General features: G+C 45.4%; 1 protein-coding gene across 1 annotated transcript; it reads right to left on the bottom strand.

Annotated features, from left to right (window-relative positions):
* Nucleotides 1–13,697: 13,697 nt before the first annotated feature.
* On the bottom strand, nt 13,698–15,455 carry LOC6597741 (mitochondrial import receptor subunit TOM70). The gene has a single exon (XM_002022925.1). It carries the CDS (start codon nt 15,453–15,455, stop codon nt 13,698–13,700), a length of 1,758 nt encoding a protein of 585 aa, XP_002022961.1.
* Nucleotides 15,456–25,352: the final 9,897 nt, after the last annotated feature.

Genomic DNA, 25,352 nt, shown 5'->3' with positions numbered 1-25,352 from the left:
AGTTGCCAGCTGCCGGCATTATAATTGCATTTTTGTGCAGCCGCCTCTGGCCGCACAAGCGAAGCGAACTGAAGTCAAAGTCGCCTTTCAACGGAGCATTGCAGTCGGAAAATTCTGTCCTGGATGGGATACCAGCCTGCAAAGCCCACAGAAGAGGGAATTCCGTTCCACAGAATTTGGTCACCTTCTTGGCCCGTCTTGCAGAAAGGTTCAACGTGATTGATATGCCTCCGGGCCGTTCTTGAGTGCTTGAGATACCGTCTCAATTATGACAAAGGTGTCGGTGTCAATAACGGGTGCTAGCGTCAGTGCACAAGTCCCAGATAATCGGGTTGGCTGGTGGGCAATAATACTGCAATATGCATTGATGATTTATGGCAACACTTTCAGGCTTTATACTAGCAAGACTATGAGTTTCCATACCTTTGAAGATGATTCCACGGCTCGTGTGGCTTCCTCAAAGCGTTAACAGCGGGGAGCCATCTATCTGATACAATGTCTGGGACTCCTATTTCCGCTTTGTCTGCTGTCATCTTTTTTTGTCCTTCAAATTTTACTCAAAATAACTTCCATGAGGGGGGCTACGTACTGAAAATACATTGCTATTTCGCTGTCGCATAACCTTTCGGCGCTCGCCGAGAAACTCATAGAAGCCTTTGATTTGCTTGGGCCCTGGAATCCCTCGAAAGACCTTCACTGTGGCTGCCATTGCACGTAAATAGCATTTTCCGGTTCTATACTTATCCGATAAACATTCCCAACCACGGCCCATGGCCCATGGCCCAGGGACCACCCGTTGGGGGGCTTGAGCGGCGGAAGTAGCAGAATATCTTCCACAACTCGTGTACTTCTCGTATTGGCATTTCTTAGACAACCAACAAACATTCCCGACATCCCCCCAAGGGCATTTTCCAGGTGTACGCGTCTTCATGTGAGCAACAAATTGAATTCAACATATTTGCTTTAAATGGCCTTTTATCTCCTTTCGGTTTGATATCCTGCACATGCGGATGTTCTATAGATGTCATGCCCAAGCCCAGGCACAGGATGGTGCATTCACTATTAAGTGTGCAAACAGGTTTCAGGAATAAGATAGTTCCATGTTCGGTTTTGGCACTTTTTTCTCGCGCTTTGGATACAAAAAATAAGTGGCAATGAATGTAAGCGATTGGCAGATTGTGATAGCGCTGGCTCCCTTCCCTTTCTGAAGCTTTCATTCTGCATCCCATAAGAGTCCTGGTGCTGGGTACAGCCCCTTCGAGAGTTGTAAAACCGCTTATCCAGTATTATGTTTGTGCCCATCTTGCTTGTTCGTGTGCATATGCGGCATATATGTACATGTATGTACATACATGCCTCCGATATCGGCGCTTCCCCAGACCCGTATCATCCTATATGCTCTCCAGGGGCTCTCCGGCTCTTGGTGTGGACCAATCTTGAGCACGTACGTATGGATGTAGCCCCAGTGCGAGTGCAGATTAGCGTTTAAATCATGATTACCACAGCAGTGGCAGTAATTAGAAGACACTATACACACACACACACACACACACACAGATGGAGAGGACGAAATGCAGGACGAAACTGCCAGCTCGGAAAGGAGGAGGACTCCGGGTCGGAACGGAACGGAACGGAACGGAGCGGAGCGGGAGTGAACGATGCCAGCAATTTGCCATTAGTTATCTGGGTTATTATTATGTTTATGTGGGTGTGTGTGTGCTCTTGTTATGCATTTGGTTATGCTGTGTGCGTGCCAATATCCCACCGAGGACCACATGGGACCCGGTCCCTGAAAGAGCATAAGTATTTGCTGTACGAGTATACGAGAATGTGCCATAAAAATTTGTCTGGCAAATCGAGTCGAGAATGTGCTTCCGCTTTCATCTTTTAATTTCCCCCATGCCGACAATGCCAGCGACCGTTCGATGGATATTGGATTGACTTCAGCTGCAACGAAAGATGCAACTGCGAGGAAACTTCTCGACTGAATGCAGAAATATTATCGCAGTCGACTGACGAAAAGAAATGTGAACGCATTCGACTTCCAATCTTCCATTGATTCATAACCGAAAACGAGCAGGAGCGCTGTGAGACGCGGCAAGGGCAGCGGCTCTACACACGATACTGAGTCAGTTTTATTTTATTTTACGATTTATGGTAGATCTCACTATAAAACGTATATCTCAAAATTTCGCCTCACCCACTTCCGCCCCCCCAAAGGACGAAGAACTGTTGCATCCACAATATTGCAGATTCGAGAAAACTAAAAACGCAGAATCATAGATAATGATCATATCTATCAGGTTTCTGAATCTGGATCAGATCAGATCATTTTTATAGCCAAAGGGAACAAATCAATTTGCACTTGCTATTCAGCGCCCGACGTCAAGCTCAGACGGATTTTCTGTCTCTCTCGCACGCACTCTTCGTCGTGTCGCTTAATATTAGCGGCGTCTGCCGGAGGAGACCCATACTGACTAAGTATCGGGTATAACTGTAGAGTTGCGGTCTCCGCAGAAACTCACAACGTTCCCCCTCGTTTTAATTATATTTGTCCAACACTTAAATTACATTTTTGACAAAGCTTTTATAGGAAGTATAGCTGATTTTCTAACCCAGATGATGGGCATCTGTTAATACGTTCGGCTACAAGAAATGCCAATTTGTGAGCGTATTGACAAACAGCAGGCACGCGACAGGTCCCAGAAAAATTATAATACATGTTGGTCATTTTGTAGGACAACATTTGCAGTTTATCGGCACTTAGTCCTATGTTATCGACTACAGTACCAGGCACGGTATTTCGATCGTTGGTAAAGTACCGAGTATTGATCCGCTTAGCGACAACAATAAATGCCATTCGGGCTACGGCCATGTCGGAAGTATTTGTTTAAATTTAAACAAATACTTCCGACATGGCCGACATGGTCGCAAGCTGTGCGTCAGGGAACGGTATCGCCAACTAACTACAATGTTATACATGATAACATAGGACTAAGTGCCGATAAACTGCAAATGTTGTCCTACAAAATGACCCACATGTATTATAATTTTTCTGGGACCTGTCGCGTGCCTGCTGTATGTCAATACGCTCACAAATTGGCATTTCATGTAGCCGAAAGTATTAACAGATCCCCATCATCTGGGTTAGAAAATCAACTATACTTCCTATAAAAGCTTTGTCAAAAATGTAATTTAAGTGTTGGACAAATATAATATAAAAAAATTAAAATACTTATTCTCATACTCATACTTAATCAAAAACGTACAACGTGCAATGGGCAAACTGAAGAAGATTCAGTTTAGTCAATAGAAATAAGAATAAGTATTAGAAAAATAACAATAAGTAAGATGAAAAGGAAGAACCGCCGCAACCGCCGCAACCGCCGCCGCCGGAACCGCCGCAACCGCCGCAACCGCCGCAACCGCCGCCGCCGGAACCGCCGCAACCGCCGCCGCCGGAACCGCCGCAACCGCAATTAGTCAATAGAAATAAGAACCAGTATTAGGAAAATAACAATAAGTAAGAGGAAAAAGAAGTGGTCCGAGCAGGTCAAAAATATGGATATAACGGACCGAGAGCGCTTGTTGCCGGCCTTTTTATAGGAAAAGCAGCAGTCGGCGACGCAGCCGCGTCAAAATGGCGGAGACTCTGCTTTGCCGTAATGCATGATGCAATTATACAAGGTGGTCTCGTCGGGAGCCGAAGTTCGTTCGTGTTGTCCCTTATCGTCAGTGCATGTTTGCTTGTTGATGAATGTTGTTCACGGACGTTTTTTTTTATATATTCTTAACCCATATGTCCCGACAGCAACAAAATTACATATTGCATATTATATAAATAGCATATAAAAAAAATATCACAGAATTATAAGTAATATTTATATATTATGTAAAAGAAAATTTTAATATAACTAAAAATGTTGAAGACAAATTTTTAATGGCTGCATAAAATTTAAAACACCACGGGCCTCTTAAGGATTAACCAACATCAACATATGCCGTCTCACTCACACTCACTATACTATGTGCCTTTCATTCGCCCTTATTGCTAGCATACGTTAAGGGACTGACTTTTGCCGACGACACCACCTTGTATAATTGCGTCATGCCGTAATGTATGTATATGTGTGTGTATGGGAATGGGCTATGGGCAGCACACATACATATATATGTACTAGAAATGGGCAAGGACTGAAATAGTTTGGCACGACTCATCGTGGCACTAAGTAAAAAGTTCCAGCACGCACTACCCCGCACCGTTAAAAATATTCAAAACACGGTTCAACACGTTTTTCATGATTTATTTGTACATATGTATTTACATATGTATGTCCCCTCATTATATTCATATATATGTTTTATTAAACAAAATAAGCATATGTATAAAGGATCTACAAATAAGAGAGCAGATGCTGTGATGACACCACCGTATTAGTACATTCACCATGACATCACCTTATTACTAATTTCTACACGGTCGCGACTGCGCTGTTGTCATTCCGCATTTTTCGTGGCTTCGAAAAGCACACACACATACATATGTATGTATGCATGAAAACCCACCCTTTACTGCTACGTAGAAAAGTGAGAGAGAGAGAGGGAGAGAGAAGTTGTAGCATCTACACCATGATGGAATAATACAAGCTGGTCTCGTCGGAAAAGGGCCATGCCTTAACGTATGTTAGCTATAAATGCGAGTGAAAGGCGCATAGTAGTGAGTGTGAGTGAGATGGCATATGTTGATTAACCCTTAACAGACCCATGGTGTTAATACAAACGACCATTTGTACATTTGACTATTAGCACTAACCAATTAGTATAATGTATGGATAGTGCTATTAAGAAGTCGCATGGCCAATCACTTGGTCCGTTGCCCGAGGAACCACCACGGATCCAAGAAGGTCCACTGCACTTTTAACAGCAAATTTGTGCGTTTTTGGTTTTCTCGAATCTTTAATATTGTGCATGCCACAGATCTTCGTCCTTTGTGGGGGCGGAAGTGGGCGGGGCTAAGTTTTGAAGTATACTTGTAGCAGTGACATCACAGAATCCCGAAGCTACAGCCATGTCGGAAGTATTTGTTTAAATTGAAATAAAATTATTTGGCGGCGGCGGTTGCGGCGGTTCCGGCGGTTGCGGTGGTTCCGGCGGTTGCGGCGGTTCCGCATGACGGCGGAATCCATATCCGTTAAATTTCAAAAGAATATTAGTCGTATACGTCAAACAAGTAAATTTTTCTAAAACAAACCTTATACTTAATATTAAGTTTGGTCTTAACGATATTGATTTGACTGAATACCCGTTCAATCAAGGCATTTGACCACGGTAGACTTAAAATTCCAATGGCAAATTGAGCGATTTATTTGAAAGATTTGTTTTTGCCAGCACCTCCCCAACGCTTGACCATACTGTTGGGTTGGTACAATATTTAGAGCGATCGATTTTCTCATGGTAGTCGCACGCAATCCCTTCGGTAAATTCAAAAAAGTCTTTGACAAAAAAGTTGTTTGTCATATGGAAGTTGATCCGATCGTTCGTAACCCCATCCACATCTTAAACACTCTTCTTCAAGGTGGAGAACAAATGGTAGATGTCATACACCATACTCTTTCGGTTATCTTCGTCGATTTCGGCCTCGGATGCCAGGTAACGGAAGCAAGACTTTACCGCCGGCATTAACTCTCGGGTCGTGTAGACAATAACCGGATCGTGGTCCAATTTTTCATCTTCATCATTGCGGACGGATAACCAATTCTAATTAATTTATAATTTTCCCATATTAGTCTCGCCAAAGTCCTTCGGTGGCAACGGTATCTTGTGGGTAGTCTGGGAGTGATGCAGTGCATCTCTGCCTCGTCCGAAGATGAGTCAATTATTTTACCAAGGCCTTGACTGGGGATATTTACGTGCCCGCTGAGTTTTCCGCCTACCGCCAATCTCTGAAGGCAGGCACAGCGCCATGATTAATCCGGCCACATCATCTTAGTATCGCCAAAGGCCTTTGCCCTTGCCACCGACGGCCTTTGAACGGATGACGAATTGCGTATCTACACTCAGATTAGGTGTGTTACCCTCTTTTTCAAGCTAAATCAGATAGAGGAGGCCCTGGGTGATTTGAAAGCAGCTAAATCGATGGATCCCAACAATCCCGACGTAAACAATCAGCGTGCTTTGCCCCTGAGCCAGATGGAGCGGTTCGAGGAAGCCTTGCTGGACTCTAAAATGGCATTGCGCTTCGCTCCCAGCCACGCCCTTACGGCATTCAACAAACACCTAGCCGACACCTTCGGAATGCCGTTATACGACTCCAGCAGACCACAGATTGGTCTGGACCCAAGCCCCCCTCCTCCTGCTCCTCACCTGACCTTACCTCGGGTCATGAGGATTCTGTATCTGGTATTTTGACAGTATAAAACTAAACATAACGAATACTCGGGCAGGGGAGGCGATAATTAAATCGCAACAGCCAGTAAAATTTGAAATGTTATTATGCCCCGGAAAACTACGTTCACAGCACGTCCAGGGTTCCCGGGTTCCCGGGTTCCCGGGTGGCGCAGTGACGGAAGGTAGTCTAACAATGCAAATAACGTATACGTATAGTCTGCTCTGTTGCATCCATAGCCCACGCATGGGCGGGTCATACAGCAAAGGGTAATTTCATTTTCTTTTCGGTTTTTCCCTGCTCCATAGACAGCGGTTTTTGCAGGACTCATACTAACTGGGGACTTGCCAGCCTGCTGACATATGCTCGGAGCGGGTGGAGGCAAGCATCAAGGCCGACCACCTGCCACAGGCATACCTAGCACTGGCTAGACCTGAGTGCTGTTTTGTTGATGGATTAGTAACAAGGCTAAGCTCTGTTTAAATGAGCACAATGTCCTTTCTAAGACATAGCCAGCTCTCCACTTTAATCAAGTAGAACACATCTCCTTGACTCTTCGAGTACTGTGCATAAAAAGGATCGATGTATCTTTAACTAAGCTTCCGTGTACTCGCATGTGCCCTGGGTATCGCGAGGTCGAACCTCCCTGCGAAAGCGGGATGGACCTTTTGATTCTTTCCCGTTGCTACATGCGTCTAGCGATTTTAATTGAAAAATTTCTGCCTCCCCACAGCCATGTTACTCGTGACAGCCCCAGTCCGTTGTCTTGCGTGGGAAAAATATACAGAATATTGCCTCCGACGGCTCATGAGTAAAATTAAAAGCATTAAGCTCGAGATTATTCCAATATTAGCGACGCATAATTGTCTGATTAAGTTGATTCTCAGCTTCGTTACCTTACCCTCCAGCCCCTCCAGCCCCTTCAGCCCCTCTAGCCCTACCAGCCATCGTCTGGCAATGTGTCGTATGTGTAATGTAAGTGCCAGCATTTGCCAAATGCTGAGAATTTCGGCGGCGGGAAGAGCCCTGCTCATGTTGGCAATTAGCACGTCTCGTTCAGTTTTTGGTCTGCTGGCTCCGCAAAGGAGAGAAGTTCCTTAACTTTTTCAAATGTCTCAAATGAGTGTCTCGGTGAGTGACTGTGCGTGGAGTGTTCGTAAAGTGGATGCTCCACGGCTCTGCCTCTGCTCGACAGCACCATCCGCCTTGTGGAATCACCATTGTATGATCCTGAGTCAGTCTATGCTTATTCTTGTTCACTTTCGCTGATCTCAGATTGCTTCGTTATGTATGTGTTTGATGATTTGGGTGCCCAGAGTCTCTGGCATTCTGCTGGTGCCGATTATAGTGGGATGGCAGTTAATGGACACACCTCGTAGTTTAGATTATGACTTGGTATGTAATATGGACACGATACGAGTATCTGAGTATAAGGTTTTAGGCTAAGAGGATGAGGAAATCAAAGATGATGCATATGAAAATGTAGAAGGAGTCTAAACACATAATATGCCGCAAAAGCCATGTGAAATGAAGGGAAAAAGCTTTGTGATTTTGCCGGTGGGACCGTTGAAGCACGACTCGCCCGCGGTCCGTGCGGATGGTCCCTTTCAGAAGCCCGTGATGATCTTCTCGGGCACGGCACGTCAGTAGGTGTTCAGGTATATGCAGCACCCTTATGGCCGGTCCGCTTGCGGATCTGTGTGCCCTGCTCCTCGAGCGCTGCCATGCGAATTTGAAATTAGGGACGGTGTAATTCGCAGGTTGGTAGTCGATAAAGGCATGTCCGTCTGTCTTTTTATATGCAAGTCCATAGCGTTTGAAGATCTGTTGCTGTAACTTTGCTCTCGGAGAGCGGTTGCCACGTTGCAAGGATATCCTCTGCACCACTGCACCACTCGGGGACCTTACCAGTCGGGACCTCTGGGGGAACTTCAAACACTTCTTTCGTTTGGGCCCCAGTCATAATTAAAAGCCAGTCATTCCCTTTGTTGCAATAACAAACAAAAAGCTTAGAAAAACACTAGAGTACCAACAAAAATAAGAAATAAGAAGTGAATAGAATTGAATAATAAGTTAATGTTTTAAGCGGCTTTTCAAGCCCATGACCTTGTCCCCAGCTAGCAGCAGGAAAAACACACACCCACACACACTGAGATAGCAACAAAAAAAAAAAAACAAAAAAAAGTTAATGGGAAAAAAGAAACATTCTGTGCCGCTTTCTCATTACAATTTAATGCGCTTTGTCCAACAGCTTAGTAAAGATTTAAATGGCCTGCCACTCTGTCTGCCATTAAAACGATTTAGTTAATTAACATGCCATCCAAGTACTGCGGTATGCACAGCATTGTGCTCATTGTAAATGCACGAAATCGATCCAGCCAGCGCCTTTCCGTCTGACTGGGAACTCCCTTGGGGCGGAAAGTGGATCAGACCTAATGGGAGGGGCCGTGGTAGCCACCCTAAGTGGTGGGCACTCGATGACTTGTCTGGCCAATACTCAGGGCTTATGCGGCCAATTAGGGACGGACCTTACTGTTTACTTGGGCACCAGCAGAGTTCAGTTGTCTGCAACAAGAGCCCTTCTTTGATAATTCGCCACTCTAAGGCTCCAACTGGAGCCCTTTCTAATACACGAGGAAAGCTGAGCCAATCTGAGCACCAATCGGGTCGGAGTACGTTCCAATGGCATTCCAATTTTCCTTACTTTCCCATTGCCCTCGATGTGAGAATAAGCCGCTCTTCTTATCGCACGAACTGCAGGAGGCCACCCAGAACCCAGAACCCAGAAGCCAGAAGCCAGAACCCAGCCCACCAACAGTACTCCAGCAACAGCTCTCCTGCCGGTGCATTTCTCCTGCAGAAGCTCTTCAGCTGCAGTGCAGTTTACCGTAAAGTTGACACAAATGGAAAATGCCCCGTCTCCAGAATCACCCTGCTGAGGGGGCTCTCCGTCTGTGGGAGCGTAATTTATGCACAGCATCAAGAAGCGATGCACTCGGTAAACCAGGACACTCTCAGCATCCTCCGCACGGAGCCAGCTCTCGGGGCCATCTGTAGTCGCTGTCGCTGTCGCTGTCGCAGTAGCAGGTCAAATGCTAAACATCAATCACAGTGTTCACTGTACGGGGCAGACTGCGTGTGTGCACACGAGGACTCCTGCGGTCTCTCCACGTTTGTGTGCCACCGATTGCATCGATTTCCTATTTGTTTCTGGTCTTCGATGCAACAGTTAATTGAAATTGAAAATTCTTTCGAGGCGGCATCCAATGGGGGAACGGACGGACGTACGGACGGACGGACGGATGGACGGATGGACGGACGGATGGACGGATGGAGAGGTGCAAAGTGCATCCTTGAGCCCAATCCGCATTGCCATCACAGGAGCATCGCTGCTTGACTGGAAGTGAAGAATCAGATACGAGGCTGTGTACAAACACACAAAGTCTCAAAAGGACTTGAAGTTGCAGAAGGCTTGAAATGAAAATGTCAACTATCTCTCTGGGAAGTTGGAATCATTGCAGGGGGTACAATGGCTACTGATTACTGCCATTCCAAATCGTGGGGAGGCCACCACGCGGTCCGGGTAATGAGGCCAGGGGAGTAGGGGCGTAGGGGCGTAGCCGCGCGGTGCAACCTCATCCAACGATAAAAATGACAGGGCGCGTTTAATTAAAGCCAGTTTCCCTTCATTGGCAATAAAACAGGGCAAAAGGGAGAAGGTAGGTGTGGACAGAGAGTGTGTATGTGAAATTTTCCAATGCGTCATTATTAAGTCGAAATTAACTACACACTCAACCGTGCCGTGGCCGTAGTTTTCCTTTTGTCTAGTATACCCTTGGTTGGTTGGGTATTTGGTTTTTGGCGAAACGCTTGGCCCGCAGAAGAGTTCTCCCAAAGCGGATCGGTCCGCAAGGGTATCTTGGGCTACGGCCCCCACAAGGCATCCTATCATTGTTTCAGGCTTTTTCTGGAAGCGTTAATTGCTTGTGTGATGACAGCACGGCCTGCAGCTGTGAGTGGGTGATCGGGTGGAGGCCTGTACATGGATGGGGCAGGGGGCACGAACCGCCTCTGGATGCAGAAGGGAGCGTGTTTGTATTGACAGCAAATTAAGCAGTTTTAATTACAAACAGGCAACGGTAGAAACGGCAGAAACGGCAGAAACGGCAGCAGCAGCATACCGTAAAGGGGAATGCTCGCTCGTAAACAAAAGGCCGTCCTGCCCACAGACACACTCGATAAACTGTTTTCCGTGCAATGGAACACAATTAAGTATCGGAGAAGCCAAGTCTGGAGCTCTGTGAGCACTACAGTGAAGCTTTGTGTGAGGATAAGCTGCACTATATTTGCTGGGAGCCAGACAGAATACGTTTAAATTGTATATTCAATCAAAAAAAGATATTTTCAAGCTTTTGGCTGCTTTCGAACAATTTAATTGGTCTTTAAGTCGGCCCAAAAAGGTTAAATATATACAATTTATGGGCTAATTATAGCCATTTAAAATATACAAATATGAATATGGATCGTATATGGCATATACGAGTATGTACGTATGTATCTATGTACAATGTACAAATATATACATGCTTGTGTGTAAGCCAACTTAATTCTCTCGTTAAATATTTAATTTATGCGGCAAATTGCCTGTCCAGCGATTTCACTTCAATCAATTTGCCCTCGTCGAAGGAGGGTAGTCGTGGAGAGGTCTGACCTCTCGTGCAACCGGGAACAGTGCAACCGGGAGGTCGTGCATTCAGTTGTTGTAAGTCAGCAATCAATAATGGATTGAAGAATGCAAATTGACAGATAAGGTAGAATACTGGTATATAGCCCATACCATCCCCACTCTGTGGCCTTAACTGCTGGTTAACGTTTAACTTCCTTTAGATACGTGTATGTGTGTGTGTCTGTGTGTGTCTGCGGAATCTTCCAACTCTTTTTCCCCCAATTATCGCATGTCGAATGCCAATGGAGACGTATGGAAACGCTTACGCCCGAGAATGGCCAACCGGCAATGCCCTGCGAATGCTAGCCATGCCAAATGGCAGTTTAATGGGCTCCCTAAGAAAGAAACAATCGAAAACCGATTTACCAAAGCAATAAAATCCATTAAAATGTACATTAAAAGCACTCGGGACATGGCGGGGGGACCGGACCTCTCGAATGACCGATTCAATGCAGTTTCACACAATGTGAATATTTAGAAAACCATTTGACCCGACCAAAATACCTATGCCACAGAGTACACATATCTACACATATCCAGATCTGAAATCTGAAGCGATTAAACTAACATTTGGGAGGCTGAATGGGTAAACAAAGTGGCCAAGGCAATGCAAGGGCCATCGAAAATAAAAAATCATTTAAATGGCGGCGCTAATTGCAAATAATGGGCGAGCGGCTTAGCGCTAATCGACCAGGCGCCCGGTCCTATCATAATAAACATTGCTTGGCCGCCATGGACCAGGGAACTCCACTCTGGATTGGCCACAACTTGGAACACATTCCATTAGCCCAAACCGGGAACTGCCATAATCGCCACTAGCACAAAAGCCAGAGGGATTTGGCCACCATTGTGCACGTTCGAGTGTTGCACAGAATGTTGCACACTCTGCGGTGCTTTGCATTTCTAGCGAATTACGAATTCCCGTAATACAGCTGCTTCTTTCGAGCCAATGCACAGCTTATCTTCTGCCACAAAATGAGTTTCAGTTTGCGTTTGAGTTCAACAAAATGTTGAACGGTTCCCACTTCCGTCCCACTATTTCATGTGTTCCAACGACGACACGAGATTCCGAGAGTCAATGCACATTCGAAAACTGGAATGGGCTCTATCCCTCGATTTTTAGAGCTGGAAATATAACCTTCGAATAACCATATCCAGTGCTTCAGCTACGGAATATCCTACCATTCTATTCCACATTGCACCGCCGCTTCACACAAGAAAAACCCATTTGTTTTCGGGGATCCAAGGGGAATTTTTTAATTTGAATTGATTTGTGTATTCACTTCAATTGTTGTCTTTTTGTGTTTGTCTGAAAAGTCCGCAAGATTCTTGCCTGGAGGCCGGCATCTTCAATGGTCCTTTGGAGTCGCAGAGCCGATCCCCGGCCTGGTCTCCGAACTAGATAGATAGATTATTCCTACGATATTACCTGCGACAACTGGCTCCTTATCTTACTAATGGGACTTTTGGTCTATTGGATTGTAGGGTACACGTTTGCACACCTAGATGTTGGCCTCTTAAGACAGACGCCAGTGCTGCACGGTGCTTTGCAGTCTTGGCTTGGGGCAACCAGCAGCTTACAGACCTCAATGGGGCTCATCCTGCGCTTTAGGCTCAGCCGTCGTGGCGCACTGCGGGTCACAGTCATCCGTCGACTTGACTTCGAAGGTCTTATACGAGCACTCCTGGATGGCCGTTAGGTTCGTGATGACAAACTCCTTGACGGCAGCCACATACTCGGCCACCGACAGGATCACCTGCTTAAAGGTCTCAATCACGAGCTGAGGTCCTTGCAGCTGGCCTTGGAAGCAATTCTCCGACACCTGCATGATGTAGCCGCGTAATCCCAATATTTGTGCCTGTGCGGCAGCAAACAATTCGAAAGCCTCCTTGGGGATTTGTCCCTTGATCTGAAAGTCGCAAGACATCATGACCATACCCTTGGTCTCTGCCTTGGCCTCTGCCTTGGCCTCCGACATCTTTAGTATATTTTCGGGGTACAATTTTGAAATACCAATAATTTTGAATAAACTGATGCTTAGGACAGCACTCCGAAATAAATAATGTCAGAGCTGTGCCTTGACATAAGTAGCTCTCAACAGGATTATCCAAGAGACTACTTTGCTCCAAAGAAATATAACTATTCAAGTACTCCCCTCAAACCAACTGTACAATTACACTGTGCGAAAGAGTGAAAACTCTTGCATGTACTTTGCCCGAGATAATAATTCAGTTGTAGGCCAGGATGCATAGACATCCTCTTACATAAAGCTTGCAAAAAGCTTGCCCCCATAAATATTTTAAAAAATTCAAAAACTGCGATTGGCTGTGTTAAATGAATATAAATTGGGATTGATCTATTAGAATATTCGTATCTTGGCCTTTCTTTTTGTTTTTGTAGATTTTATTTTGTTGGAAATTTAGACAACTTAAACTTTGGGTTGAAGCCATCATTTGGCTAAGACATTTGGGGAATGAAGATCGCTGGAAACGATCGTCAATGGCGCCCCCAGAAAGTCATATACCCAGGAAATCCCCACTTCAGATGAACCAAAACAAATATATTTTCAAATCATTTGGGTGAATTTAAAGTAAAACCAGTCGCTGAGATCCAGGCACACCAAGATCAGCAAGCAACAGTGGATCGTCCTTCACGATGCGCAGCCGTTGAAAGGCACCCATTTTCGCGACTGTTGCATTTCGGAACTTGTAGGATTGCATCAGCTCGTCGTTGTCTTTGGCAAGGAAGCAAGCCTTTTCAAAATTGCCAACTGCTTTCGTTAGGTTCCTTAGCATTAAGTGCACGAGCCCCAGCTTCCAGTGAGCCAAATAGCACTGCGGATCTACAGAGATTGCTGCTTTGAGCATCATGGCAACTTTCTTGAGGTCGCCGTGCCAGTGCTCCTCCAGCATGGCCTTCTGGACAAGCAGGGTGGCATTGCTCGGATTCAACTTGACGGCCTTCTGTAGGCACTTCATGGCTTCAGCGAAATCCTTCTGGTCGACTCGCACTTGTGCCATCATGGAGTAGCCATCCGCACAAGGGGGAAAACTGGCGATTGACTCTTGGAGCTCCTTGATCGCAATCTGGATGCCGAGCTGGTTTTCTTCACGGACCGCGATACGGTATTCGGTAAAGTGTTTCTGGAGCTCTGTGGTAGCGTTGCGAGGAGCCAGTTGCGAGGCCTGACTGAAGTCCCAGAAGGCCTCGTGAAACCTCTCCATGTCGCATAGCAGCAAAGCACGTTGATAGAATAGATCGGCATTATTGGGATGCCACTTCTCTGCTTGCTCCAAAATCTCCAGCCCCTCCTCTTTCTTGCCCAACAACACCTGGAGAACAGCACTCCAAAGATAAGTGGAGATGCGTAATTGTACATTCGCGTGGATTTTCTGAAGGACTGCATCGACGTCCTGTTTTCCCTCCTCGCAGGCGCCGCGGAACAGCTGGAAAGTGCCGCGCATGAGCAGCGCCTCCATCTTGTAGTCAGCCTCGGAGGAATCAATCTCCTCGGTGCAGGACGGGATGACATCCGCGAATTGCTCCTTGTGGAAAGCGCTAAGGGCACGATGAAACCCACGCGGCGGAGGTGCGTCCGAGGACCCGTTCATCATCTCATCCGTGGCAAAGGATCTCGTGAATGAAAGTATGTCGAACTTGTTGGCAAACAGCGGAGCCTGGGAGTAGACTTTCCATTCAGCATCGATACGTGCCGTCTTCATGAGCACGCGCTCCAAAAACTTGTTCAAGTCGTCGTTCATTGACATTTCTATAATGCACGAGGCCGTGATATCAATCAAGCAATCCTTCAGGTCCCCAGTGGCCTCGTGAGCACGAGCCCGACAGTAGTACGCCTGGGCATACCGATGATCGTGCTCCAGAGCATTGGAGCAGTCTTCCTTGACCATCGACCAGTTTTCGAGCTTCTCGTAGCAATCGGCGCGCTTCTGATAGTACATGGCCAGCTCCGCGGGGCGCTGCTCGGGGCACGTGTCGATTGCCATACCGTAGAATTTGATTGCCTCCAAGTATTTGCGATCCCGGTAGCAGCGGCTGCCCTCGTTCTTGTAGTCGTTCGCCGAACGTAAGGCAGCCAGATGTACGCGTGTATCCGGTTTCGGGTTTGTTTCACAAAACTCGTTGTCCTTCAGCTCAGCAGAAACCTCCAGCTCGTCCACGGACTGATTCTGCTCCTGCTCCTGCTCCTGCTCCTCTTTCTTCTTTTCAGACGTGGTACCCTTCGAAGCAACATGCTCGTAGCAAAATTTCAAGATACCGATCACCACTGGAGTGCCAATGAAAAACGCAAGCTTCCATTTAACAGTGGCATCGAACAGCGGCATTTTGCTGAGGTCTGTGTTTAACGTGTTATGTATCTCAAAAAAAATCACAAAAATATATGGACCTGACTTCTTTGAAGTCTGTAGAAATACTGATTCTACTCGAAAAATATATGAGCTGGGGTTTGCTCGTGTTTCTGTACAGCCTACTGAGAGACCAAAGAAAATCTTCTTCGGTTTCGATGCCTAGATTTGTCCCTTTTTAAAGGCTTTCAATCCGTCTTGGACAAATCGCAGCCGACCTGCACCCCCAGCTGCTAAAAGTGCTGCTCCCCAATCAAAGCAATACTCCGGGAGATGTGCGTTCGAGGAACATCCCTCACCTATGCACGACGGACAAGTGTCCTGGATTCAGTGCACGGTCCGTGCTCATTGCCCAATTCAGTGCTAACTCAATTTGGTTTACACTCGGTGAGTGCTGTCTCCTCCTCCGTTTCCACAAAGTTGTAACCACTCACCCCCAGTCCCAGTCCCAGTCCCGGCCCAGGCCCCCCACACGCACACCCACAGCCACACGAGGCATAGTCTCTGGCAGAATTGTTATACACCTATGGGCAGGAGTACAGCGTACAGCGCACAGAGTACAGTGTGGTGCACACACACATTTCCTTAGGCCGGGTAAACTTTTTGTGTGTGCAGCGGAAAGAAAAAAACTTGAGTGCGCTGCTTATGTGTGGCATGGGTGTGGGGTGTGCGGCGATGAAGAGTATAGAAGGTGTTCGGGCTGGCTGGCTGGCTGGCTGGCTGGCTGGCTGGCTGTTAGAAATTTGTCGTAAATATTAAAATTTCATACGTTTATGCAAATTCACTTTCGACAACTTTACTTCCTGTCGCCATTGCTGCCGCCATCGCTGGCATCCCTGCTACAACGAGTACCTTTGCCTTGCCGACATCGCTGTCAGCTTCCGTAATGATGCAGGACTCTCCTCCCCAGGACCGTCTCGTTCCATTCCGTTTCGCTACGCTTCGTCTCGCCTTTGTTGGGTTTCTGTTCCAGTTCCAGTTCCTGTTCCTGTTCAAACACTTAGTCGGGGGGAATGGGCTTCTGGCTTATGCACGGGAGAGTGGGTGGAAAATGAGTTGTCGCTCGCTTTATGTGAAAATGAACATTTATTAAGTTGAAATTACATTACAAATAATTTTCATATTATTGTAATGCACAAAGGAGGAGGCACACACATGCGCGTTCGAGTATTTGCCTATGAGGATGCTGAGTGATATGTAATGGGTGATGTGGGCGTTCGGGGCGTGCCACACGGGGCGGCAAGTAATGCCCTTGTAATATTTATGTAAATGTGTAACTGTTGCCACTGCTTGTGGCATCTCTGACGGCTGTCAGTCAGCCCTCCAGTCAGCCCCATCCTTCTTAGAGTCCTGCCACTTGCTTATTTATTCATTTGCATAAAATGTTTTAATAAAGATTTTGATTCAATTCCTTGCGTGTGGCAGCGGCAGTGGCAGTGGCAGTGGCAGTGGCAGGGCAAGGACTAAGAAACTGAAATAATTGGCATTTATCGTGTCAAATTTGTCCCATCTCCCAAAATGGTAACAAAATTAATTGTTCAGATCTGAAATATATCACGGGATGTTGGGAACACTGAAACTAATCAGAACAACAGCACGTAAGTACCAACATAATTGCATTCTTCCATTCTGAAATTGAACAAAAACCATAACTCTCTGGGCACAGCCACAACCAAAGACCCCTCACATGTGTTCGTGTATCAGTGTCGTAACATATTTAAATGTCTATAGACTTCCCCAGAGTGAACTTCATTCCGATTCCCGATTCCCAGACACAAATTACAATTAAATTACAATGTTGGATACGACCATAGAGCCGTAGAGCTGCTATAATTTACAACCTCCGCACGGACAATCAACTGGTGGACACATCCTCGTGCTGCGCCAAAATTAAAGCAATTTAATTTTTTTTGTCATACCCGCAGCATTTTCCGTTTTCCGTTGATTTTCTTTCGCATGGCATATTTCTGGTGCTGCGAAATTTCCAATTACGGATACAGTAAAAAATATTTATTGCCAATTTGTGCATTGCATTCTCCGAAATACAATTTCGGGGTAGACCGTTTTCCCCCACACAAATTTGTGGGCAACTCAAGCCTATGTTCGGCTGGTTCCTGAAATAAAGTCAGCTTTCAAAATTTTCGAGAGGGGAGGCGGGGATAGGCGGCTATCCGAAGTCACGTTGCTAATTTTGGGGCACCTCAACATTGCGCATACGCAACGTTGTACTAGCACCTAGCACTTTTTCATCCTTCCTTTTTTCATCTGTTGGTGGTGCTCTCTATGCGTGTCCTTATTTTCATGCTGGCGACAATACTCTCACTAACAAGTCGATAACGATTGCTCTGACGGCATATCGGAAGTACTTTTGAGCTTCCTAAATGCTATCGAGCATAATGAAAGTAGAATTCCAACGGGTTCAACGTCTTGCTCCAAGGTTTTTGACAATATTTAACCTCTCCAATATTTATTACGACATATCTTCGATATTCTATGTAAATTCGATATTCTACTTTCCACCAAGCACAATTGTTGGGGACAAGCCGAGCTAGAGAAAGACTAGGGATCATATTTATGCAACCATACAGTCACAGATGTGTCTACTATACTTACCCCACATTGATATATGGATTTTGGGCTTTTTCGGGCCTAGCTGGCCTACGCGGGCCCAAAGGGCTTTCGGGCTTTGCGCCCCGTGGGTCACGAAGCCCGGCCCGGCCCGGCCCGGCCCGTGCCCATCTCTAATATATAGCTTCGTTAAGTGCAGCATTCCCCAATATTCTCTTCTGATGCTCCCCGTGTTTGTTGGCCTGTTTGTTTAGCTGGTTTGGTGGCACTGTAAAGGTTGCTGGACAAGCGCTGCATACGAAATGCGTTGCAGCCGGACTGAGGGCTATCGGGGGTTGTATTTTTCTCGGGTTCCCTGGCCATGTGGATTGTGTGTCGGTGGGTGTCGTTGTTACAGTTTCCAGTGCTCTGGCATTTCGCTCACGTAACATTTGGATAACTTTCTATGTATCTGCATTCGCACCTAACACTCTGGTAGCTCTCTGCTTGCCATCCCACCCCGTTTCCCCAACATTTGGGGCACGCACATATTGTGCAGTATTACGGTGGCCGTGAGTTTTTTCGGTATGGGAAGGGAAGGGAAGGTATCCCGGTGACGTGCATTTCAAACCATACTTGGAGATATGCCTTCGCTTTGGAAAATAACACAAATCCTCCAAGAAGGTAGTACTCCACTGTCATGAAAAAGCTATAGCTGGACGGAACCGACGGCTATAACTACTACTATCATGACCTACGAACCCACAGTCACACGAGTAGCATAATGGTGTGGGGACTTAACTCTCCGAAAAGGCTTTCTACAGCTTCCAAACTTGCATTAAAACCGCGTTCTTCCCTGATTTTGCAGCAGAGCGTTAGGAGTTTTAGTGATAATTCACCTGGCTCTATTAGTTAGCTATTAGACTAACATTCGAGGAAAATACATTATGGTATTATACAAATACCACTACAATTACTAATTACTAGAACGGTGTGTAAGGATTAGTAATTTAATAAGAGGAAGAGAATTAGTGGTGGATATAATATGGTAGAGGGAATTATAATCTGAGCATAAGACCCTAAACGGTTCATGCAAGGAATAATTCGATCTACAAAGTGGAAGGAACAACGGTATAAAATTTCTAGTCAGTCTAATAGGAATCATGAAGTTTATGCGGCTCAACAGATCAGGGCTGTCTATGTCACCCCTGATCAAGTTGTGCATAAATATCACACCAAGCATTTTTCTACGGTTAACTAAGGATGGGAGGTTTACTAATAGCAGTTTACTAATAACGCATCCCAGTTAAGGCCCCGCAGAGCACAGAGTAAAAAGTTTTTCTGTACTGATTTTATACGGTCCTGGTGTACTTTGTACTGAGGGCACCATACACAGGAGCCGTATTCTAAGATCGGACGAACAAGCGAAGTATAGAGAGTTTTTGTTATATAGGGGTCGTCAAATTCCTTTGACCACCTCTTTATAAATCCAAGCACGCCCATGGCCTTGTTTACCATGGTAGAAATGTGTTCGGAAAACTTTAACTTGGGGTCTAACATAACACCCAGATCATCCACCAGAATAATTCTCTCAAGAGAACCACCAAATAGGGTATAGGGAGCCAAAAAAGGGCTAGAACGATGAAATGTCATAACTTTGTATCTCGAGGCATTAAGGTGTAACCAGTTTGCACAACACCATGACTGAAAGTTATTGAGATCGGATTGCAAGCGAGAATGAAATGAAATGTCCTTGTACTGGACACAGAGTTTAACATCATCCGCATACATAAGTACTCGAGAGTATGTTAATACTGAAGGCAAGTCATTAATAAAGAGTGTGAAGAGTAATGAATATGTACATTCTTGATAAGCTCAGATCAGATTACATAGCCACTTTCGTCAATCTGTTTTTTAATGTTTTTGTTATTCTTCGTCTATTATGCTACATAGCATCTGAATAATTATATTCTATAGCATATTTTTGGGTGGGGTTTGTATGTAGATTTCATGTAGAGGCAGCAGGATTGGATGGAATATCCGACAGATACGATAGACAACACCCACGTCTTGTTGGGGATCTGGAAATGGAAGTAAATGGGAATGGAAAGGAAGGAAATTCTATCGTAAATATAAATTATATCTAAAGATCTAAGGATTTCTACAACAAACCAGTCGACGTATGTGCGATCTCGTATAGTTGACAAGGGCGACTTCTCCCCCGAGAGGCGGAAAGGTATCATTTGAGTCCAATGCTTCCACAAGTCCACAAGCATTGAGTCCGACTTACTGAAGAACCGGAGGCATTCACGCGTACTGGAAGGCGTAATATATTTAAGGATCCTGACAATTACAGTAGTTGCGACTGGATCTGGGGACTGCGACTGCGGCACTGGGATATACTTTTTATTTTGGTTGGTTTTTTTTATAATTTAACACTTTTAGTTTGATTTGAATTCGCAGTTCACATTCAATTTTTCTTATACCATTTGCTGACTCTCAAAGATAGATTATCTCTCTCTTTTTATTCGTTCATTGTAATCTCCCATTAACACCATATCAATATTCTTTCAAGTGAAATAACACCTACTAATGCAGTGTCCCTTCATAGAACAATCAGTCTTAGCCCCAGCTGTAATCAATGAAAATCTTTGTTGAATATTAAAGTAAATGTTTCCAGAGGATTCAGTGGATTTAAATGTCAATCTGCAGTGTGGAAGGCTCTTCGGCTGCTTCCCGCCTGTCTTTTACCCCACATTTAAATGACTAAACATTCGCTGTGCTCGTCAGAAACAAGAGCTTGGGCCCCAAGGCTGTTTTCAACTTGACTGTCGAAAATGAGGAAAATATTTTTAAATAAGCGGTAACGTTGCGAATTGTGGCAAGGGCCGCGGTTCTACTTTTTTACTCGCTGCTCAGTCAGAGCTAACATGGACCTTATATGGAGATTATGGAACTTTAGTTAATGACTGGTGTATGCTCTCTCATCTTATCTTTTGGTAACGCCGTTCGAAAAAGGGACGAATAGATTTGTGGCTTAGTGCGGGATCTCTCTCAATTTTGCTCGCAGTTGTCATGACTCACGAGAGATGGGGAAAACATAGTGGGAAAAAGAGAGGATCCACGACCGCCGTTATAGAGGGGGCACACTGCACGAGCAAGTGTATGAAAGAGAGAGAACGAGAAAAAAATCACGTGGAAGGCGGTTACGTAGCCACAAAACTAATATATTTATGCATCCCTAAGCTCTTCGAGTACCGGGTATAAAAATGTATAAACGTATAAAAAGTAAGCCATAGAAGGAGGAGAGGATGCCTATAGGGGGAGGGCGAAGAAAGGATATTCTTAGCTTATATTGAATTTTAAGCTTTCGACAATGACGCCAACGAATGGATTTCTACCCCCACGGATGTCTGCGCGTGACTTTGTTTTAGTATTACCCTGCAACATGCCCCTATCCCCCGATACCCGATACCCGTACCCTGCCACAGCCGCTGGTCCTGTCCTGTGCCTGGGCGCAGTCCTGCCACGTGTTTATTTTGCCAACATGTGGCAAAATTATTTCCGCTCAAAAATCCACTTCCGGCAACTTGCTCTATTCGTGCCACACTTTCTCTGCCCCTCTCCCTTCACTTTCCCCACTCTATCCGTATATATCGCCCCCTCCTACCGTATTTTTTTTTTGATTTTTTTTCTGTTTATCCGCTTTTTGTTTTTAGGAAATTGAAAAAAAAAGCGAAATCTTTTTGCTTCCTAAGCGTTTAAGGTGCTCTAGACGCTAAATTTTCCACCGACGCTTTCTACGACGGCCTAAGTCCGATACCACTCACATACCATTCAATCGGTTCCTTCTGTCATGGAAACGCAGCCCACATGTTAGTTGTGCCTGAATTTATGGAACAATGTAAACGCCAGTAAAGAATCGTCGGCGTATATCTTTTCGTGTGGCTCGAATGGGAATCAGCCCCGAGTAAATCACAGATTTCCAGTTTGGAGTGAAGAGGCCTGCAAGTGACAATAAGGGTGTTGGGTGGTGGGTATTCCTTCGAAGGGGGATAACGGTAACAGTAACAGTAACGGTAGAGAAGAAATCAACTTTTCCAAAAATGTCAGCGAAAGTACATAAATAAAAGACCAACAAAGAGTGGAAAGGGCAATGCCTCATGCCTGTCACCATTGTCACAAAAATTGAATAAAGTTTTCCTTTGAAAACGTATGCCCCTCAGCACTCTCCGTGTGTGTATGTGTGTGTGTGGGGGGGCTCACCTGTTGCCTGTTCCTACCACTTCCTGGTCCAATGTTTGCCCTCTCAATCACTGGGCCCCAGAGTTCAAGAGTTCACGTTCAGCGTTCAAGCGTTGGAGCGTTTCGAGGATTCCTGTTCCTTTTTTCATTGTTGCAGAGGAGCAGCACCTTGGGGCAGCACTACCACCACACAGGCCAACTACCCGGCCAATGGCATTGCCTTCAACTTTGGCCCACAGCCCCAGCCACCCCCTTCCCATCTCCCCCTTTTCCGCCCCCAGACAAGCTAGAGACAAAAGCCATTCCCATTTGGCCTGCCGCTGCCATTAATTAGCCAAAGCGGAGAGTTTTCTTTCGGTTGAGGATAGCAGTGATAGCAGCAGCTGTTTTGGAAAACTGTACACATTCTGTTCCCAGACAGTTGCCCCTTTGACGTAACTGTTCCACATAAGCTGTGCCCACACAACCGCTACACGATCTGTTCTGTTCCCATACATATTGACGAAAACGAAAAACTACTGACTGTTCCCACACATAGCTCAAATGCACCATTAGCTGTACCTAGTATTTACATTTTTGTTCTCCTTATCGCTCTCTTAGGCCACTCACACGTACAAGCAGGGGAAGTGTGCCTTAGCCCATTAATCAACAAAAAAGCCAACTGGAGAAACCGACTTGACCTCTCTCCTTCGTGGTTAAGAGAGCGCTTAAGAGAAAAAAGCTACTTAGCTGGGTACAGTGGGACAGTGTTCTGGGTATGAACAGTTAGGTATGGGAACAGTACAGAACTGTTTTCGGCAGTATATGGGAACAGATTGTAAAAGCCTCTGTGTGGGCACAGCTTGAACTGGGAACAGTTAGCTCAAAGGGAACGGAGCAGCTGAAGAAAGCTTTTACCGCCTACTGTAAGGGAACACATTGAGGGGCAAGCGTCTGGGCACAGGAACAGAATGTGTACTTTTGTCTGAGAAGAGATTTAGGTGAGGTGTGTTCTGTGCGATTCTCTTTGCCGGGGAAAGCAATTTCGAAATGCGTTCAAATAATTATAATAATGGGTTGCTTTATTGCCCGATTATATTTACAACAATTTTCTTAAAGCTACCAGTTCACAGTGGTTAAGTGATTGTAATGTTTGTTTTCTTTGCTCCAAGGCTCCGGAAGAGTTGTTTATGTTTTTGACGCGTGAGCATGGAAACGACTCAAGTTTATGGCGATCATCACGATTTTGGTGCGCCTTGAAGGGTTGATGAAGCTCCATCCTCCGCAAAAGTTGCACAAATGTACATATGTATACCTTGGTGCCCGACCTCCGGAAAGTTCTCAAGATACTGCAAAGAACAATGGTACCATGGGCCTAACTAACTTGTCTTCGAACACGCGCGGGTGTTAACCTGTTCCTTGCAGTTTGAAATATTAAAAATTACACGCACTCTTTGTGTAATACCATCATCTACTCCATCTACTTTTACTTTAATTTCGTTTTCCCCAAAGAATTTCCGGTAGAGTTTCAATTGATGGGAAATCATCATTTGAAAGCTTTTTTTGTGTACAAAATACAATATTAACGTAATAAAAGCTTTTGGAGGGAGCCAACCGGTTACTCAGAAAATTATTTTAGTCTTCTTTTTTCGGCTGAGGCCATGTGCTCTTTGTGCACGCATTTGAGCTCTGCCTGCGGCAAGGGCCGCGGCTCTACAGTCATACCCGATACTCAGTCAGTATGCTGGAACCACAAGATAACCACAACAGAAACCAAACAAAACATTTCCACCGCTGCAAATGAACAATTAATACAATCACATACTCTTGTGAGATAATATTGTTTGGGTAACACTAATCCATGCAAAGGCATTGCTGGGCTGGCTCTTGCTCATGGTGATGCGAGAGGAGACTAACACCAGAGCCGAAGTCCCTGGGATCCAATCTAGAAAGCTCGCTCGCGACATGTTCGGTAGTACGTATATAAGTAAGATGTACACGTCTATATGCTGTATGATTCGTGCACGAACCTCAGATCATTTAATTGGATTCCCCTTTGCCAGAACACTGCCAAAAATATACGTACGAGTAATTGGGTAAAAATAGAGAGAGTGCTCCTCTTGCGTCTCATGTCTCTATGTCTCTAATTTGTTTACGATTTCGCGGGCCTTATCAATCAACTTATCGAGCGCGTTATCGCTGGCATAGCGCCGTCACTTGCATGGGGAAAACCTCGCCCTCGAACCACTCCTTATCGGGCTTCGTCATGCCCCAACAATGGGACTTAAGCCCCCCCGAGGCTCGACCCACTCACTCTGCTATCTGTGTTATCTGTTCGGTTGCAGAAGCACACTAAGTTTAAACTAAAAACATTACATTTCATAAATATGGTGCATCAAATGGATTGTTCTTTTCCGCAAGTCCCGCAAATGGGATTAAATTTGCTTTTCTATATTTATTTATTTTTTTGCTGTTGCGGTTTCGTCTGACGATGTTTTTATCTGAGTGGATGCATTAATGAGTTAATGCAATTAAATAGTTTGCCATTGTTCAACCATCTGTATGGGAACCTGCGATTGCAATTAAATGCGATGATGTTTCAGCAGCAGAGGGAAAAGCATCCAATTTCCCAAACCCAACGGAGCCGACAGCCAAACATTTTGAAAGGGCGAAAGCTCGTACGAAGTTAAACACAATCGATTTAAGTTTTCTAGTTTAATACTTTTTATTTATTTTTTTTAATAGTTTAATAATTGTATAATGCTTTTTTTTGGTATACAGGTAGGTACAACATCGAAGATTATGCTTGAGGTTGGTGAAAGGTTATGTTGAAGATAAATTGATATTTTTTGTGGGACCAGCAACCAGTCGCTTAGACCCCCCAGCCCCAGGGGCTCTCCGGACCATGAAGGGGAACAGATCCACGATGAATGGAGTGTCTATGATGTAGACCGAGTCCGAAATGAGGAACGGATCCACGATGCGGCCCGTGTCCAGGATTAGGAACAGATCCACGATGCGGAACGTGCCCAGGATTGGCAACGGATCCCCGATGGGGACCACCATGTCCATGATGCGGAACGGATCCGCGATGCGGTCCGCATG

This window comes from Drosophila persimilis, unplaced genomic scaffold, assembly GCF_003286085.1.
Source record: "Drosophila persimilis strain 14011-0111.01,24,50 unplaced genomic scaffold, DperRS2 tig00000653-arrow-arrow-pilon, whole genome shotgun sequence".
Lineage (NCBI taxonomy): Eukaryota > Metazoa > Arthropoda > Insecta > Diptera > Drosophilidae > Drosophila > Drosophila persimilis.
This window is presented reverse-complemented; position numbering and strand designations above follow the sequence as displayed.